Source organism: Oncorhynchus tshawytscha, linkage group LG03 (assembly GCF_018296145.1).
Source record: "Oncorhynchus tshawytscha isolate Ot180627B linkage group LG03, Otsh_v2.0, whole genome shotgun sequence".
Taxonomy (NCBI): Eukaryota; Metazoa; Chordata; class Actinopteri; order Salmoniformes; family Salmonidae; genus Oncorhynchus; species Oncorhynchus tshawytscha.
Genome location: NC_056431.1, coordinates 81033307 through 81053190, shown reverse-complemented (window position 1 = coordinate 81053190; position 19884 = coordinate 81033307). Strand labels below are relative to the sequence as shown.

General features: G+C 44.3%; 1 protein-coding gene across 3 annotated transcripts in view; it reads right to left on the bottom strand.

Moving 5' to 3' along the window:
* Positions 1-2727: 2727 nt before the first annotated feature.
* Positions 2728-19884, bottom strand: part of LOC112241596 (speckle-type POZ protein-like A) — a 114043-nt gene continuing 96886 nt past the window's right edge. For all 3 annotated transcript variants that reach the window (XM_042320077.1, XM_042320076.1, XM_042320078.1), the window contains 6 exons: positions 10769-10946; positions 9639-9694; positions 9419-9541; positions 6944-7086; positions 6803-6856; positions 2728-4751 (listed from right to left, as the gene is read on the bottom strand). In XM_042320077.1, coding sequence (XP_042176011.1) covers positions 4607-4751; positions 6803-6856; positions 6944-7086; positions 9419-9541; positions 9639-9694; positions 10769-10946 — 699 coding nt within the window. In that variant the 3' untranslated portion in view covers positions 2728-4606. The remainder of the gene's footprint in view (positions 4752-6802; positions 6857-6943; positions 7087-9418; positions 9542-9638; positions 9695-10768; positions 10947-19884) is intronic.

Sequence of the window (19884 nt, the reverse complement as noted above, 5' to 3'; positions counted from 1 at the left end):
GTTCTGTCCATCAGGAACCCTTTCTACACTACCATGTTGTGTTCTGTCCATCAGGAACCCTCTCTACACTACCATGTTCTGTTCTGTCCATCAGGAACCCTCTCTCACTACCATGTTCTGTTCTGTCCCATCAGCAACCCTCTCTACACACTATGTTCTGTTTTGTTCTGTCCATCAGGAACCCTCTCTACACATCAATGTTCTGTTCTGTCCATCACAAACCCTCTCTACGCTACCATGTTCTGCCCATCAGGAACCCTCTCTACACTACCATATTCTGTTCTGTCCATCAGGAACCCTCTCTACACTACCATGTTCTGTCCATCAGGAACCCTCTCTACACTACCATATTCTGTTCTGTCCACCAGGAGCCCTCTCTACACTACCATATTCTGTTCTTTCCATCAGGATCCCTCTCTACACTACCATGTTCTGTTCTGTCCATCAGGAACCCTCTCTACACTACCATGATCTGTCCATCAGGAACTCTCTACACTACCATGTTCTGTTCTTTCCATCAGGAACCCTCTCTACACTACCATGATCTGTCCATCAGGAACTCTCTACACTACCATGTTCTGTTCTTTCCATCAGGAACCCTCTCTACACTACCATGTTCTGTCCATCAGGAACCCTCTCTACGCTACCATGTTCTGCCCATCAGAACCCTCTCTACACTACCATGTTCTGTTCTTTCCATCAGGAACCCTCTCTACACTACCATATTCTGTTCTGTCCATCAGGAACCCTCTCTACACTACCATGTTCTGTCCATCAGGAACCCTCTCTACACTACCATATTCTGTTCTGTCCACCAGGAGCCCTCTCTACACTACCATATTCTGTTCTTCCCATCAGGATCCCTCTCTACACTACCATGTTCTGTTCTGTCCATCAGGAACCCTCTCTACACTACCATGATCTGTCCATCAGGAACTCTCTACACTACCATGTTCTGTTCTTTCCATCAGGAACCCTCTCTACACTACCATGTTCTGTCCATCAGGAACCCTCTCTACACTACCATATTCTGTTCTGTCCACCAGGAACCCTCTCTACACTACCATGTTGTGTTCTTTCCATCAGGAACCCTCTCTACACTACCATGATCTGTTCATCAGGAACTCTCTACACATTGTAAATCATTTGTTAACTGTCTAGTTAAATAAAAATATATTAAAGAAAAGTAGTGTACACAGGTAAATAAAGTACCAACTGCTGTAAAACATTTTTAATGGGTTAATGCAGGCATTTTTGCACACTTTCTCAAGATCGCAACACATCATGACTGTAACATGTGACCCATCCATACAACACATCCTGACTGTACCACCAACATGTGACCCATCCATACAACACATCATGACTGTACCAACATGTGACCCATCCATACAACCAACATGACTGTACCAACATGTGACCCATCCATACAACACATCATGACTGTACCAACATGTGACCCATCCATACAACCAACATTACATTTTTTCATTGATGAATTGAATCAGTTTCAGGTCCTGACTGGTTAGAATGTGAAGCTGGCCTGATCCCTGTAACACAGACTGTAATAATGCCAAGGGGACAGCATCCTATACAGCTTGATCTCCAACACTGTTTGAGCTCAGTGCATCTGGACAGGACTCATTTAAATCCTTAACAGATACTTAGATAATTGCACAAAAAACATTGTTGATGCCAAAATGTTAACCTGGACAGTTGTTTTCAACAATACAGGACTTTAGTCTCCCCAATGTTTCCTTTTGTTAACCACTTCATGTTGACAATACGGAAATATTTGCAAGTTTGTAGTAACATGGAAAGCTAAATCTCTGGAAGTTGAATCTTGAAGTATTCAGACCCCTTGACTTATTCCACATGTTGAGTTACAGCCGTAATTAAAAAACAAACCTCACCCATCTATCTACACACAATAACCCGTTACGACAAAGTGAAAACATGTTTTTAGAAAATGTTGCATATTTATTGAAAATCAAATACAGAAATCTAATTTATATATGTATTCATACTGACACTCCAAATTGAGCTCAGGTGCATCCAATTTCCTTTGATCATCCTTGAGATGTCATTAAAACTTGGAGTCCATCTGTGGCCAATTCAATTGTTTGGACATGATTTAGCTGTGGACATGATTTAGCTGTCTATACATGGTCCCACAGTTGACAGTGCATGCCAGAGCAGAAATTAAATCCAAGGAACTATGATCCCTTATTGATGTCACTTGTTAAATCCACTTCAATCAGTGTAGATTAAGGGGAGGAGACAGGTTAAAGAAGTTTTAAGCCTTGATACAATTGTGACAGATTGTGTGTGCGATTCAGATGGTGAATGGGCAAGACAAAAGATTCAAGTGCCTTCGAACGGGGTATGATGGTAGGTGCCAGGAGCACTGGTTTGTGTCAAGAACTATAACCCTGCTGGGTTTTTCAAACTCAACAGTTTCCTGTGTGTATCAAGAATGGTCCACCACCCAATGGACATCTGGCCAATTTGACAAGTGTGGGAAGCCTTTTAGTCAACATGAGCCAGCATCCCCATTGAACGCTTTCAACACCTTGTAGAGTCTATGCCCTGACAAATTGAGTCTGTTCTGAGGGCAAAAGGCAGGGTGCAACTCAATATTGGGAAGGTGTTGCTAATGTGTGATATACTCAGTGTATTTGGGGAAGAGAATAAAACCATTTCTAGAGTGTTGAAAGGTTGAAGAGCACAGTGGTCTCCACCATTGGGAAATAAAAATATATATATGGAACTACCCAGACTCTGTCTAGAGCTGGCCGTCTGACCAAACTGAGCAACCAGGCAAGGAGGACCTTGGTCAGGGAAGTGACCACTGACAAAACTACAGATTTCCTTGGCTGACTTAAGATAAACCGCATCAGCACTTCACCAATCTGGACTTTATGGGATAGTGGCCTGACGGAAAACACTCCTGAAAAAAAGGCACATGACAACACACCTGGAGTATGGCACGTGAAAGACTCAGAGCATAAGGCAAATGATTATGTGGTCTGACGAGACAAAAAATGTAACTCTGGCCTGAATACAAAGCTCTATGTCTGGAGAAAACCAGACACGTCACCCGTCTTACACCATCCCCATCGTGAAGAATGGTGGTGGCAGCATCACTATTCCTACCGTGAAGCATGGTGGTGGCAACATCATGCTATGGGGATGCTTTTCAGCAGAAGGGACTGGGAGGGAACAATGAATGGAGCCAACGGCAGGCAAATCCTCGATAAGAACCCGTTTCAGAGTGCAAAAGACCTTACACTGGGGGCGAAGATTTATGTTCCAACAGGACAATGACCTCAAGCATACAGCCAAAGCAACACTGGAATGGCTTCAGAACAAGAATGTGAAAGTCCGTCAGTGGCCCAGCCAAAGCCCAGACTTGAAAATATGTGAAAAGACGAAGATTTCTGTTCACCGCTACTCCATCTAACTTAAGAGCTTGAGAAAATCTGCAAAGAATAATGGGAGCAAATCCCCAAATCAAGACGACTCAAAGCTGATCCAGACATACTGAAGACGACTCAAAGCTGATCCAGACATACTGAAGACGACTCAAAGCTGATCCAGACATACCCAAAGGTGCTTCTTCAAAGTACTGACTCAGGGGTGTGAATACTTATGGAAATTAGATATTTCATTTAATACATTTGCACAGATTTATAAAAACATATTTTCACTTTGTTATTATGGGGTATTGTGACTAGATGGGTGAGAAAAAAACAAGCGATTTAATCCATGTTGAATGCAGCCTGTAACATGTGGAATAAGTTGAGGGGTATGAATACTGTCTGAAGACACTAGGTTGGTCTTTGCATAAGTGATCGTCCAATGGGAGACTGTCTGGGGAAATTGCCTTTCCTATTCGTCCAATAGCGAGTGTGACTAGTTCAGAGGCAGAGTATAGACATGTTTGTCTTGCATACAATAACAGCATCAACACAGGGTCTCGTAATGCCAGAAAATAGAACAGACTTGCTTTAAAACCGGTCTTCTGAAGATGGTTAAACTGTCATTTACATAGAAATGGTGCCATCAATATGGGGCATACTCATCTTTTAAAAAGTATATAGAATTGATCTTGCACTGAAAGTGTACACGCTTTAATGTCTAGTCACAAAATGGGCTAAACATTACAAATATATATTTCCCATTAATCAAACCCTTAACACGTCCCTATAGAATTCCATATCAAAATTACTATGGGAACTAGTGCAATCTGGAGGCAGCCTGGTCTGTGGGACGGGGCAGCCTGGTCTGGGCAGCCTGGTCTGTGGGACGGGACAGCCTGGTCTGTGGGACGGGGCAGCCTGGTCTGTGGGACGGGGCAGCCACAGAATCAAATAGGGAGAACACAGTAGATCAGCTCCAGAGTAATGGCAGATAGATTAAGGCCATTTGAAATGACAAAAATAGCAGACAAAACTTGAGGACCAAAACCAAACGTTTCTTTCCACCAGTAGGAGTCAGCCTCCCAGCCAGGTAGCCTCCCAGCTCTGTTCATCCCTGCTCGGGGGGTCTCCATGCTGTTTCAGCTCCTAGTGTCTGGATCAGAGGGCTGTCTCTGCTGTAGCAGTCAGGACTGTTTTAGGCGCTTCCTCGGCAGCCCGAAGGGCGGGCACTGTGCCGATGCCAAGGCTCTGAAGGCCTCGGCCACTAAGTGAGGGTGGGACTGGATCATTGACTTCCAGCCTGCCGTCTCCATTATGTCCGTGGCATGACTGCAATACAACCACACACAGACAGGACGTTAACACCAAACATCTGAAACCAAAGAAAAATCAATCTAGGAATGTAATGACAGAATAAATACAGTAGTACAGATATATAAATGCAACATGTAAAAAGTGTTGGTTTCATGAGCTGAAGTAAAAGATCCCAGAAATGTTCCTGTTAGTGAGCGTTTCTCCTTTGCCAAGATAATCCATCCACCTGACGGTGTGACATATCAAGAAGTTGATTAAAATGGCATGATCATTACACAGGTGCACCTTGTGCTGGGGACAATAAAAGGCCACTAAAATGTGCCGTTTGACACACTACACAATGCCACAGATGTCTCAAGTTGAGGGAGCGTGCAATTGGCATGCTGACATCAGGAATGTCCACCAGAGCTGTTCCCAAATAATGGAATGTTAATTTCTCTACCATAAGCTGCCTTTAACGTTGTTTTAGAGAATTTGGCAGTACGTCCAGCCGGCCTCACAACCGCAGACCACGTGTAACCACACCAGCCCAGGACCTCCACATCTGGCCTTTTCACCTGCGGGATCATCGGACATCAGCTGATGAAACTGTGGGTTTGCAGATCCGAAGAATTTCTTTACAAACTGTCAGAAACCATCTCAGGGAAGCTCATCTGTACACTCGTCGTCCTCACCAGGGGCGACCTGACTGCAGTTCGGACTTCAGTGGGAAAATGCTCTCCTTCGATGGCCACTGGCATGCTGAAGAAGAATGCTCTCCTTCTATGGCCACTGGCATGCTGAAGAAGAATGCTCTCCTTCTATGGCCACTGGCATGCTGAAGAAGAATGCTCTCCTTCTATGGCCACTGGCACGCTGAAGAAGAATGCTCTCCTTCTATGGCCACTGGCATGCTGAAGAAGAATGCTCTCCTTCTATGGCCACTGGCATGCTGGAGTAGAGTGCTCTTCATGGATGAATCCCGGTCTTAACTGTGCCGGGCAGATGCCAGAGAGCGTATATGGCGCCGTGTGGGCGAACAGTTTGGTGACGTCAACGTTGTGAACACAGTGCCCCATGGTGGTGGTGGGGATATGGTACGGGCAGGTATAAGATACAGACAACACAATTGCATTTTGTTGATGGTAATTTGAATGCAGAGAGATACCGTGACATGAGCCTGGGGCCCATTGTCATGCCATTCATCCGCCGCCATCACCTCATGTTTCAGCATGATAATGCGGCTCCATGTTGCAAGGATCTGTACACAATTCCTGGAAGCTGAAAATGTCCCAGTTATTCCATGGCCTAAATTCTCACCAGACATGTCACCATTTCAGCATGTTTTGGATACTCTGGATCGACAGAATATTTCAGTTCACGCCAATATCCAGCAACTTCGCACAGCCATTGAAGAGTAGGACAACATTCCACAAATCAACAGCCTGATCAACTCTAGGCGAAGGAGATGTGTCACCCTGCATGAGGCAAATGGTGGTCACACCAGATACTGACTGGTTTTCTGATCCACGCCCCTACCTTTTTTTAAAGGTATCTATGACAGATGCATGTCTGTATTCCCAGTCATCTGAAATCCATAGATTGGGGACTAATGAATGTATTTACATTTACAGTTCATATAAGGAAATCAGTCACTCATTAAAATCTTTGAAATTGTTGCATGTTGCGTTTCTATAGTTGTCCAGTATACATAGAGATATGAAGATGTGTTTCAGACAAAGGGCTGCAGCAGTAGCAGTGGTGGGGACATCTTATTCAAACTCCTTTAGTCCTTACAACAGATCACCACTAATACTAAACTAATTATCTATGAAAACTGAGATGACTCAAGGTGTCCTTAACACACTACATCACACAGAATAAAACAAAAATGTTCATTTCATATTGTAGAACAGTGAACAAAGCTTATCCAGGTAGTCTATTAATAACATGGATCAGCCCCATACTGGCCCTGTTGGCCCCCTCCTCCCTGGCTCTGTGGCTAAAACAATGAATTCTAATGCATCTCTTTGGGAGAGATAAGAGTTTGTTATTAATCTGGTGTCACATATCAGATAGTTACATACTTGCTATTCCAGTTTTTCCCATCTTTACAGCCCAGCTGTCGGAGGACGCTGCACCTACAGGAGATAACAGAGCAGCGCTGAGAGAAGGTAAACACGGCTGGCAGGAGGGATTCATCACTGGGTCTTTCTACAGATACTTGCCTGTTGATAAAATCTATGGCTTGTGCTTTGAGCTGCTCGGCACTGTGTAAGTCCGCCAGGATCAGGGTATCAGCCACGTTCTCCACAGAGAGGCTGGTGCACAGAGCCTCTTCACACATCACCTTTAAACGCTCCAAGGCATACTGGTGGAGAGAGAGGGTGGTTAAGGTTGGGGTCAGGGTTCATTAAGTTTGGGGTCAGGATTCATTAAGGTTGGGGTCTGGTTTGGAATCAGGGGTCAAGGTTTGAGTCAGGGGTTAGGATTCATTAAGGTTGGGGTCAGGGTTGGGGTCAGGGGTTAGGATTCATTAGGGTTGGGGTCAGGGGTTAGGATTCATTAAGGTTGGGGTCAGGAATGGAGTCAGGGGTTAGGATTCATTAGGGTTGGGGTTAGGATTCATTAAGGTTGGGGTCAGGGGTTAGGATTCATTAGGGTTGGGGTCAGGGGTTAGGATTCATTAGGGTTGGGGTCAGGGGTTAGGATTCATTAGGGTTGGGGTCAGGGTTGGAGTCAGGGGTTAGGATTAATTAGGGTTGGGGTCAGGGGTTAGGATTCATTAAGGTTTGGGGTCAGGGTTGGAGTCAGGGGTTAGGGTTCATTAGGATTGGGGTCAGGGGTTAGGGTTCATTAGGGTTGGGGTCAGGGGTTAGGATTAATTAGGGTTGGGGTCAGGGGTTAGGGATCATTAAGGCTGGGGTCAGGGTTGGAGTCAGGATTCATTAAAGTTGGGGTCAGGGTTGGAGTCAGGGGTTAGGATTAATTAGGGTTGGGGTCAGGGTTGGAGTCATGGGTTAGGATTAATTAAGGTTGGGGTCAGGGTTGGAGTCAGGGTTAGGATTCATTAGGGTTGGGGTCAGGGGTTAGGATTCATTAAGGTTGGGGTTAGGGGTTAGGATTCATTAAGGTTGGGGTCAGGGTTAGAGTCAGGGATAGGATTCATTAAGGTTGGGGTCAGGAGTTAGGATTCATTAGGGTTGGGGTCAGGGGTTAGGGTTCATTAAAGTTGGGGTCAGGGGTTTGTGTTTATTAAGGTTGGGGTCAGGGGTTAGGGTTAGGATTCATTAGGGTTGGGGTCAGGGTTCATTAAGGTTGGGGTCAGGGGTTGGAATCAGGGGTCAGGATTCATTAGGGTTGGGGTCAGGGGTTAGGGTTCATTAAAGTTGGGGTCAGGGGTTAGGATTCATTAGGGTTGGAATCAGGGGTCAGGATTCATTAGGGTTGGGGTCAGGGGTTAGGATTCATTCGGGTTGGGGTCAGGGTTAGGGTTCATTAAGGTTGGGGTCAGGGGTTAGGATTCATTAGGGTTGGAATCAGGGGTCAGGATTCATTAGGGTTGGAATCAGGGGTCAGGATTCATTAGGGTTGGGGTCAGGATTCATTAGGGTTGGAATCAGGGGTCAGGATTCATTAGGGTTGGGGTCAGGGGTTAGGGTTCATTAGGGTTGGGGTCAGGGATTAGGGTTCATTAAGGGGTTCATTAAGGGTTGGGGTCAGGGGTTAGGATTCATTAGGGTTGGAATCAGGGGTCAGGGGTTGGAATCAGGGTTCATTCATTAGTTGGGGTCAGGATTCATTAGGTTGGAATCAGGGTTCATTAGGGTTGGGGTCAGGGGTTAGGGTTCATTAGGGTTGGAATTAGGATTCATTAGGGTTGGGGTCAGGGATTATTCATTAGGTTGGGGTCAGGGTTAGGATTCATTAGGGTTGGGGTCAGGGGTTAGGGTTCATTAAAGTTGGGGTCAGGGGTTTGTGTTTATTATTGGGGTCAGGGGTTAGGGTTATTCATTAGGGTTGGGGTCAGGGTTCATTAAGGTTGGGGTCAGGAGTTAGGATTCATTAGGGTTGAGGGTTAGGGTTCAGGTGGGTTGAGGATTCATTAGGGTTGGGGTCAGGGATTAGGGTTCATTAAGGTTGGGGTCAGGGGTTAGGATTCATTAAGGTTGGGGTCAGGGGTTAGGATTCATTAAGGTTGGGGTCAGGGTTGGAGTCAGGGGCTAGGATTCATTAGGGTTGGGGTCAGGGTTGGAGTCAGGGGTTAGGATTCATTAGGGTTGGAGTCAGGGGTTAGGATTCATTAGGGTTGGGGTCAGGGTTCATTAAAGTTGGGGTCAGGGGTTTGTGTTCAATAAGGTTCACTTGACTGGTGCCACTCCGTAAAGCATCGAACAGCAAGGCAGCGCACGACTGACATTCGGAGTAATTTGCCTATTCTATTAGCCAGAGATTGACATGGTCGATCTCCACAGAGATCGCAGAGAGCTGATCTGTAGGGTTACAGTCCCCATGTGAATCTAGCTCTGACAAAACTTTTTTTTTTTAAACACCCCAACCATGCAGATTATTTTACATTTTAAAACAATTTGGATTCAAATACAAATCATTTCAAAGACACGTTAGCCGTATATCAACAGGCTACTGTAACCCTGTTATTAGTGCCAATATGGACTAGCTCTGTTATATTGGGTCAGTCTTACTTTGTCAGCAGCTGCCAGCAGGTTGTCGGCCATCTTGTCCAGGTTGGGAGCTTTCCCTGTGTAGATGAATCCCATCATCTCCTTAAACACGTCTGGCTCCACATCACTGATGTCCACACGGTTCTGAGACAGGACACAGTATCATTGTGTTACTATGAGAAATAAAGTAGCAGCAGTACAACACAATGTGTTCATATGTGAAGGTCTCAGTGAAACACACCTTTTTACTCTCCTCCATCTCATGTTCAAACATGGCGCTAAAGACGGGAGATCTCGCTGTCAATCAAAGAAGAAAAACAACATTAGTATGTCTGTGGTGATTCAAGGCATTCTTAACCAAACTGCTGCCATGCCTAAAGCATGGAGTCAAGGGGTGAAGGAATCTATCCCTGCGGTCTGCACAGCTAGGAGGGCTGAGGTAAGAGAGGGCTGGAGAGGCCCTCAGGATTACAACCAGGTGTTACAGGGTTAGGGATTCAAACCAGGGGGCTGGTAAGCGGCAGAGAGGGGGCTGGTAAGCGGCAGAGTGGGGGCTGGTAAACTAGTGTCTACTGACCCCTCCTGTCTCAGCCTCCAGTATTTATGCTGCAGTAGTTTGTGTGTCGGGGGGCTAGGGTCAGTTTGTTATATCTGGAGTACTTCTCCTGTCCTATTCGGTGTCCTGTGTGAATATTATTATTATTATTATTATTATAATAACCCGGACGACGCTAGGCCAATTGTGCGTCGCCCCACGGACCTCCCGGTCGCGGCCTGTTACGACAGAGCCTGGGCGCGAACCCAGGGACTCCCGGGTGGCGCCCTTAACCACTGCGCCACCCGGGAGGCCTGTCCTGTGTGAATTTAAGAGTGCTTTCTCTAATTCTCTCTTTCTTTCTCTCTCTCGGAGGACCTGAGCCCTAGGACCATGCCCCAGGACTACCTGACATGATGACTCCTTGCTGTCCCCAGTCCACCTGGCCATGCTGCTGCTCCAGATTAAACTGTTCTGCCTTATTATTATTCGACCATGCTGGTCATTTATGAACATTTGAACATCTTGGCCATGTTCTGTTATAATCTCCACCCGGCACAGCCAGAAGAGGACTGGCCACCCCACATAGCCTGGTTCCTCTCTAGGTTTCTTCCTAGGTTTTGGCCTTTCTAGGGAGTTTTTCCTAGCCACCGTGCTCCTACACCTGCATTGCTTGCTGTTTGGGGTTTTAGGCTGGGTTTCTGTATAGCACTTTGAGATATCAGCTGATGTACGAAGGGCTATATAAATAAATTTGATTTGGTAAGCGGCAGAGTGGGGGCTGGTAAGCGGCAGAGAGGTGGCTGGTGCTGGTAGTGGTAGTGTCCGAGTCTTACCTGCTAGGATGGATTTGTGTGCCTTGAACTCCTGCCCCCCCACATAGAGGGAACAGTCAGTGAAGCGGGAACACTGCCACAGGTTCCCCAGGTCATCTGACAGCTGGCACTCTGGTACCTTCAGCATGTTCATGTTGGACTGGCCAGAGATGTTCACAGAGTCCTGCACCACACTCACCTAGAATATAATATACAATACATTATCTATACATTTACATTATCAATACTAAATCATGTTGGACGGCCCAGAGATGTTCAGAGTCCTGAACCACACTCACCTAGAATATAATATACAATACATTATCTATACATTTACATTATCAATACTAAATCATGTTGGACGGCCCAGATGTTCAGAGTCCTGAACCACACTCACCTAGAATATAATATACAATACATTATCTATACATTTACATTATCAATACTAAATCATGTTGGACGGCCCAGAGATGTTCAGAGTCCTGAACCACACTCACCTAGAATATAATACATGATCAATACATGATTTACTGTTCCTTCAGAAAGTATTTAAACCCCTTGATTTATTACACATTTTGTTGTGTTACAACCTGAATTCAAAACAGACTAAATATACTATTTTCCTCACCCATTGATACACAATACTTCATAATGACAAAGTGAGAGAAAAATACATCGGTTTTGTAAATGTATTGAAAAAGAAATCCCCAAATCTCAAATTTACATAAGTATTCCTACCCAGTCTCAATACCTGTTAGAATCACCGTTGGCAGCGATTACAGCTGTGAGTCTTTCTGGGTAAGTCTCTAAGAACTTTGCACATCTGGATTGTACTATATCGGCACATTATTCTTTAAAAAATATTTAGGCTCTGTCATTGCTAGGTGGCCATTTTCAAGTCTTGCCATAGATTTTCACGCCAGTTTAAGTCTAAACCGTAACTAGGCAACTCAGGAACATTCAATGTCATCTTGGCAATCAACTCCAGGGTATATTTGGCGTTGTGTTTTAGGTTATTGTCCTGCTGAAAGGTGAATTTGTTTCCCAGTGTTTGTTGGAGTGCAGAATGAACCAGGTTTTACTCTAGGATTTTGCCCTAGCTTAGCTCTATTCCAATTATTTTTATACTAAAAATCTCCCTAGTCCTTTCCGATGACAAACATACCCATTATATAACGCAACCACCGTGCTTGAAAATATGGAGCGTGGTTCGAAGTGATGTGTTGGATTTGCCCCAAACATAACACTTTTTATTCAGGACATAGTTCATTTCTTTGCCACATTTTACAAACAGGATGCATGTTTTGGAATATTTTTATTCTGTACAGGCTTCCTTTTCACTCTGTCAATTAGGTTAGTATTGTGAAGTAACTACAATGTTGTTGATCCATCCTCTGTTTTCTCCTATCACAGCCATTGAACTCTGTTTTAAAGTCACCATTGGCGGTTTCCTTCCTCTCCGGCAACTGAGTTAGGAAGGACGCCTGTATCTTTGTAGTGACTGGGTGTATTGATACACCATCCAAAGTGTCATTAATAACTTCGCCATGCTCAAAGGGATATTCAATGTTTGCTATTTTCATCTACCAATCGGTGTGCTTTGTGAGGCATAGGAAAACCTCCCTGGTCTTTGTGATTGGATCTGTGTTAAACATAACTCCACTTTCACATTATGGGGTATTGAGTGTAAGCCAGTGACAACATTTAAATGTAATCCATTTTAAACACAACAGGAATGTGGAAAAAGGGTTGTGAATATGCTCAGAAGGCCTTGTATACATTATCTATGTATAGGCCACTGACACGGCCTGCAACGAAAACATGCAGTCTCTCCTTCACTGCAGCCGAAGTGAGTAAGACATTTAAACGTGTTAACTCTCGCAAGGCTGCAGGCCCAGACGGCGTCCCCAGCCGCGCCCTCAGAGCATGCGCAGACCAGCTGGCCGGTGTGTTTACGGACATATTCAATCAATCCCTATACCAGTCTGCTGTTCCCACATGCTTCAAGAGGGCCACCATTGTTCCTGTTCCCAAGAAAGCTAAGGTAACTGAGCTAAACGACTACCGCCCCGTAGCACTCACATCCGTCATCATGAAGTGCTTTGAGAGACTAGTCAAGGACCATATCACCTCCACCCTACCTGACACCCTAGACCCACTCCAATTTGCTTACCGCCCAAATAGGTCCACAGACGATGCAATCTCAACCACACTGCACACTGCCCTAACCCATCTGGACAAGAGGAATACCTATGTGAGAATGCTGTTCATCGACTACAGCTCGGCATTCAACACCATAGTACCCTCCAAGCTCGTCATCAAGCTCGAGACCCTGGGTCTCGACCCCGCCCTGTGCAACTGGGTTCTGGACTTCCTGACGGGCCGCCCCCAGGTGGTGAGGGTAGGCAACAACATCTCCTCCCCGCTGATCCTCAACACTGGGGCCCCACAAGGGTGCGTTCTGAGCCCTCTCCTGTACTCCCTGTTCACCCACGACTGCGTGGCCATGCACGCCTCCAACTCAATCATCAAGTTTGCGGACGACACAACAGTGGTAGGCTTGATTACCAACAACGACGAGACGGCCTACAGGGAGGAGGTGAGGGCCCTCGGAGTGTGGTGTCAGGAAAATAACCTCACACTCAACGTCAACAAAACTAAGGAGATGATTGTGGACTTCAGGAAACAGCAGAGGGAACACCCCCATCCACATCGATGGAACAGTAGTGGAGAGGGTAGCAAGTTTTAAGTTCCTCGGCATACACATCACAGACAAACTGAATTGGTCCACTCACACAGACAGCATCGTGAGGAAGGCGCAGCAGCGCCTCTTCAACCTCAGGAGGCTGAAGAAATTCGGCTTGTCACCAAAAGCACTCACAAACTTCTACAGATGCACAATCGAGAGCATCCTGGCGGGCTGTATCACCGCCTGGTATGGCAACTGCACCGCCCTCAACCGTAAGGCTCTCCAGAGGGTAGTGAGGTCTGCACAATGCATCACCGGGGGCAAACTACCTGCCCTCCAGGACACCTACACCACCCGATGCTACAGGAAGGCCATAAAGATCATCAAGGACATCAACCACCCGAGCCACTGCCTGTTCACCCCGCTGTCATCCAGAAGGCGAGGTCAGTACAGGTGCATCAAAGCTGGGACCGAGAGACTGAAAAACAGCTTCTATCTCAAGGCCATCAGACTGTTAAACAGCCACCACTAACATTGAGTGGCTACTGCCAACACACTGTCAATGACACTGACTCTACTCCACCCACTAATAATGGGAATTGATGGGAAATGATGTAAATATATCACTAGCCACTTTAAACAATGCTACCTTATATAATGTTACTTACCCTACATTATTCATCTCATATGCATACGTAGATACTGTACTCTATATCATCGACTGCATCCTTATGTAATACATGTATCACTAGCCACTTTAACTATGCCACTTGGTTTACATACTCATCTCATATGTATATACTGTACTCGATATCATCTACCGTATCTTGCCTATGCTGCTCTGTACCATCACTCATTCATATATCCTTATGTACATATTCTTTATCCCCTTACACTGTGTATAAGACAGTAGTTTTTTTTTTTGGAATTGTTAGTTAGATTACTTGTTCGTTATTACTGCATTGTCGGAACTAGAAGCACAAGCATTTCGCTACACTCGCATTAACATCTGCTAACCATGTGTATGTGACAAATAAAATTTGATTTGATTTATACTAAAATACTATACTATTCATGTTGGAATGGCCAGAGATGTTCACACTATCCTGCACCACACTCATCTAGATAATAATATATCTATACTAGAAATGGGCAACATGGACAAAAGTCAAATAGCCATAAATTGAGCCATTTCGCTTGATAATGATACATACAAAAACATTTATTTCTATTAGGGACAGGGCTCTAGACTGACTTTTTCCAGTGCTAAGTAAGATATGAAAGAAGATCGCTATCTAACATGTTCAGGGAATGCATGATGGATATTTTTGATGTGCAGCATGCGGAAATAGGAACCAGAATAATCAGATTTATTTTTGCCTCTTTAGAGATTAATTTCCTGCATGTTTTTGGTGCATATTGTCCAAGGCTATATCTGACATAATTCACCATCTGAGGGAGTAGGAACTCAAAACACAGCAAGATTGCTATCTCTAAATATTATATTGTTGCTAGATAGCCATGCAATTGATCTAACAGTGAATTTAACATCCTACAAAAACTTTCCAATGTTAGGCACATGGCCAACCCATCTCAATGACATACTGTTTGTAAAGTGCTGCCTTTTCCACTATATTGACAGTTGATGAATAAACTCACAAAGCAGTCTCTTTTTTAATGGTTTTAGAAGTAAAAATATGCCGGAACGTTGTGTAGCCTAATCACTGAAATTACCGGCTTCGGTAAAACGAGGGTAATATCGGTGTCTGAAATTCTCTCTCTCAGTAGGAAGACAGTACACCCGGTCCAGAACAATAAGTGTTTTCTGGAATGTAACTTTGGAGGGTCCATGTAAATGAAGTGTCCAATCAATTTGAAATTAACTGAATACTTCTAGGAATAAGTGCCAGTTTGCCTGACATGGTTTGCAGCAAGGTCTAATATTTTCAGGGAAATTGGCAATTTTATAAACGAATTAGATTCAAATTGGAGATGGAAAGTCTCTACTCATTTAATTAGGCGTTTCAGAAAGTTAATTAATTAGTTGGATTACAATGCGTTTGTTCTTCTGTTTTAATGGCGTAACAAAGACCAGGAGATACTGCTCCAATATAAACAACTCATTCAGTCATTAATAACTCTTCATACTGAAATTAACTATTCAAAGGAAGTTTTCTCCAAATCATGAATATATTGTGTCGACATCGTACATGTATTGTAGTATAGGTGAATGTATTGTAGCTGAGAGTAATGCAAGACTTAACATCTGTGGCCAGTCCAACATTATGTTTTAGTGTAGATTAGTTGGGACTGACGGGTGGAAACACTGTCCTGTGAGGTAGGGACCCTTCTTCTAGAAGGGTGGAAACACTGTCCTGTTGAGTAACAGTAACAGTGTGTGTGTGTAACAGTGATTGTGTGTGTGTGTGTGTAACAGTGATTGTGTGTGTGTGTGTGTGTAACAGTGATTGTGTGTGTGTGTGTGTGTGTGTGTGTAACAGTGATTGTGTGTGTGTGTGTGTGTAACAGTGATTGTGTGTGTGTGTGTAACAGTGATTGTGTGTGTGTGTAACAGTGATTGTGTGTGATTGTGTGTGGTGTGTAACAGTGATTGTGTGTGTGTGTGTAATAACAGTGATTGTGTAACAGTGTGTGTGTGTGTAACAGTGATTGTGTGTGTGTGTGTGTAACAGTGATTGTGTGTGTGTGTAACAGTGATTGTGTGTGTGTGTGTGTGTAACAGTGATTGTGTGTGTGTGTGTGTGTGTGTGTGTGTGTGTAACAGTGATTGTGTGTGTGTAACAGTGATTGTGTGTGTGTGTGTGTGTAACAGTGCTTGTGTGTGTGTGTAACAGTGATTGTGTGTGTGTGTGTGACAGTGTGTGTGTGTGTGACAGTGTGTGTGTGACAGTGTGTGTGACAGTGTGTGTGTGTAACAGTGATTGTGTGTGTGTGTGTGTTTAACAGTGATTGTGTGTGTGTGTGTGTGTGACAGTGATTGTGTGTGTGTATAAGTGATTGTGTGTGTGTGTGTATAACAGTGATTGTGTGTGTGTGTGTGTATAACAGTGATTGTGTGTGTGTATAAGTGATTGTGTGTGTGTATACAGTTATTGTGTGTGTGTGTGTGTATAACAGTGATTGTGTGTGTGTGTGTGTGTGTGTGTGTGTGTGTGTACAGTGATTGTGTGTGTGTGTGTATAACAGTGATTGTGTGTGTGTGTGTGACAGTGTGTGTGTGTGTAACAGTGATTGTGTGTGTGTGTGTGTAACAGTGATTGTGTGTGTGTGTGTAACAGTGATTGTGTGTGTGTGTGTGTGTGTGTAACAGTGATTGTGTGTGTGTGTGTGTGTAACAGTGATTGTGTGTGTGTGTGTGTGTGTGTGACAGTGATTGTGTGTGTGTGACAGTGATTGTAATGTGTGTGTGTGACAGTGTGTGTGTGTGTGTGTGACAGTGATTGTGTGTGTGTGTGTGTATAACAGTGATTGTGTGTGTGTGTGACAGTGATTGTGTGTGTGTGTGTGTGACAGTGATTGTGTGTGTGTGTGTGTGTAACAGTGATTGTGTGTGTGTGTAACAGTGTGACAGTGATTGTGTGTGTGTGTGTGTGTGACAGTGATTGTGTATGTGTGTGACAGTGATTGTGTGTGTGTGTGTGTGTAACAGTGATTGTGTGTGTGTGTGTGTGTGTGTGTAACAGTGATTGTGTGTGTGTGTGTGTGTGTGTGTGTAACAGTGATTGTGTGTGTGTGTAACAGTGATTGTGTGTGTGTGTGTGACAGTGATTGTGTGTGTGTGTGAGTGTGTGTGACAGTGATTGTGTGTGTGTGTGTGACAGTGATTGTGTGTGTGACAGTGATTAATGTGTGTGTGACAGTGATTGTGTGTGTGTGTGTGACAACAGTGATTGTGTGTGTGTGTGTGACAGTGATTGTGTGTGTGTGTAACAGTGATTGTGTGTGTGTGTGTAACAGTGATTGTGTGTGTGTGTGTGTGTGTGACAGTGATTGTGTGTGTGTGTGTGTGTGACAGTGATAATGTGTGTGTGTGACAGTGATTGTGTGTGTGTGTGTGTGTGTGTAACAGTGATTGTGTGTGTGTGTGTGTAACAGTGATTGTGTGTGTGTGTGTAACAGTGATTGTGTGTGTGTATGTGACAGTGATTGTGTGTGTGTGTGTGAACAGTGATTGTGTGTGTGTGTGTGTACAGTGATTGTGTGTGTGTAACAGTGATTGTGTGTGTGTGTGTGTAGACAGTGATTGTGTGTGTGTGTGTGTGTGACAGTGATTGTGTGTGTGTGTGTGACAGTGATTGTGTGTGTGTGTGACAGTGATTGTGTGTGTGTGTGTGACAGTGATTGTGTGTGTGTGTGTGTGTAATAGTGATTGTGTGTGTGTGTGAATTGTGTGTGTGACAGTGATTGTGTGTGTGATTGTGTGTGTGAACAGTGATTGTGTGTGTGTGTGTGACAGTGATTGTGTGTGTGTGTGTAACAGTGATTGTGTTTGTGTGTGTAACAGTGATTGTGTGTGTGTGTGTGTGTGTGTGACAGTGATTGTGTAACAGTGATTGTGTGTGTGTGTGTAACAGTGATTGTGTGTGTGTGTGTGTGTGTGTGACAGTGATTGTGTGTGTGTGTGTGACAGTGATTGTGTGTGTGTGACAGTGATTGTGTGTGTGTGTGTGTGTGTGACAGTGATTGTGTGTGTGTGTGATTGTGTGTGTGTGTTTGTGTAACAGTGATTGTGTGTGTGTGTAACAGTGATTGTGTGTGTGTGTGTAACAGTGATTGTGTGTGTGTGTGTGACAGTGATTGTGTGTGTGAAGTGATTGTGTGTGTGTGTGACAGTGATTGTGTGTGTGTGTGTGTGTAACAGTGATTGTGTGTGTGTGTGTGAACAGTGATTGTGTGTGTGTGTGACAGTGTGTGTGTGACAGTGATTGTGTGTGTGTGTGTGACAGTGATTGTGTGTGTGTGTGTGACAGTGATTGTGTGTGTGTGTGACAGTGATGTGTGTGTGTAATGTGTAACAGTGATTGTGTGTGTGTGTGATTGTGTGTGTGTGACAGTGATTGTGTGTGTGTGTGTGTGTGACAGTGATTGTGTGTGTGTGTGTGTGTGTACAGTGATTGTGTGTGTGTGTGACAGTGATTGTGTGTGTGTGTGTGATTGTGTGTGATTGTGACGTGTGTGTGTGTGTGTGTGTAACAGTGATTGTGTGTGTGTGTGTGTAACAGTGATTGTGTGTGTGTGTGTAACAGTGATTGTGTGTGTGTGTGTGAATTGTGATTGTGTGTGTGTGATGTGTGTGTGTGTGTGATTGTGTTGTGTGTGTGTGTAACAGTGATTGTGTGTGTGTGTGTGTAACAGTGATTGTGTGTGTGTGTGTGTAACAGTGATTGTGTGTGTGTGTGTGTGTAACAGTGATTGTGTGTGTGTGTGTAACAGTGATTGTGTGTGTGTGTGTAACAGTGATTGTGTGTGTAACAGTGAGTGTGTGTGTGTGTGTGTAACAGTGATTGTGTGTGTGTGTGTAACAGTGATTGTGTGTGTGTGTGTGTAAACAGTGATTGTGTGTGTGACAGTGATTGTGTGTGTGTGTGTGTGACAGTGATGTGTGTGACAGTGTGTGTGTGACAGTGATTGTGTGTGTGCATAAGTGATTGTGTGTGTATATAACAGTGATTGTGTGTGTGTGTAACAGTGATTGTGTGTGTGATTGTGTGTGTGATGTTGTGTGTGTGTAACAGTGATTGTGTGTGTGTGTGTGTGTAACAGTGATTGTGTGTGTGTGTAACAGTGATTGTGTGTGTGTGTAACAGTGATTGTGTGTGTGTGTGTGTAACAGTGATTGTGTGTGTGTGTGTAACAGTGATTGTGTGTGTGTGTGTGTGTGTGTGTGTGTGTGTGTGTGTAACAGTGATGTGTGTGTGTGTGTAACAGTGATTGTGTGTGTGTGTGTGTGTGTGTAACAGTGATTGTGTGTGTGTGTAACAGTGATTGTGTGTGTGTGTGTGTAACAGTGATTGTGTGTGTGTGTGTGTAATAACAGTGATTGTGTGTGTGTGTGTGTGTGTGTAACAGTGGTTGTGTGTGTGTGTGTGTGTAACAGTGATTGTGTGTGTGTGTGTGTGTGTGTGTGTGTACAGTGATTGTGTGTGTGTGTGTGTGTGTGTGTGTGACAGTGATTGTGTGTGTGTGTAACAGTGATTGTGTGTGTGTGTGTACAGTGATTGTGTGTGTGTGTGTGTGTGTGTAACAGTGATTGTGTGTGTGATTGTGTGTGTGACAGTGATTGTGTGTGTGTGTAACAGTGATTGTGTGTGTGTGATTGTGTGTGTGTGTAACAGTGATTGTGTGTGTGTGTGTAACAGTGATTGTGTGTGTGTGTGTAACAGTGATTGTGTGTGTGTGTAACAGTGATTGTGTGTGTGTGTGTGTA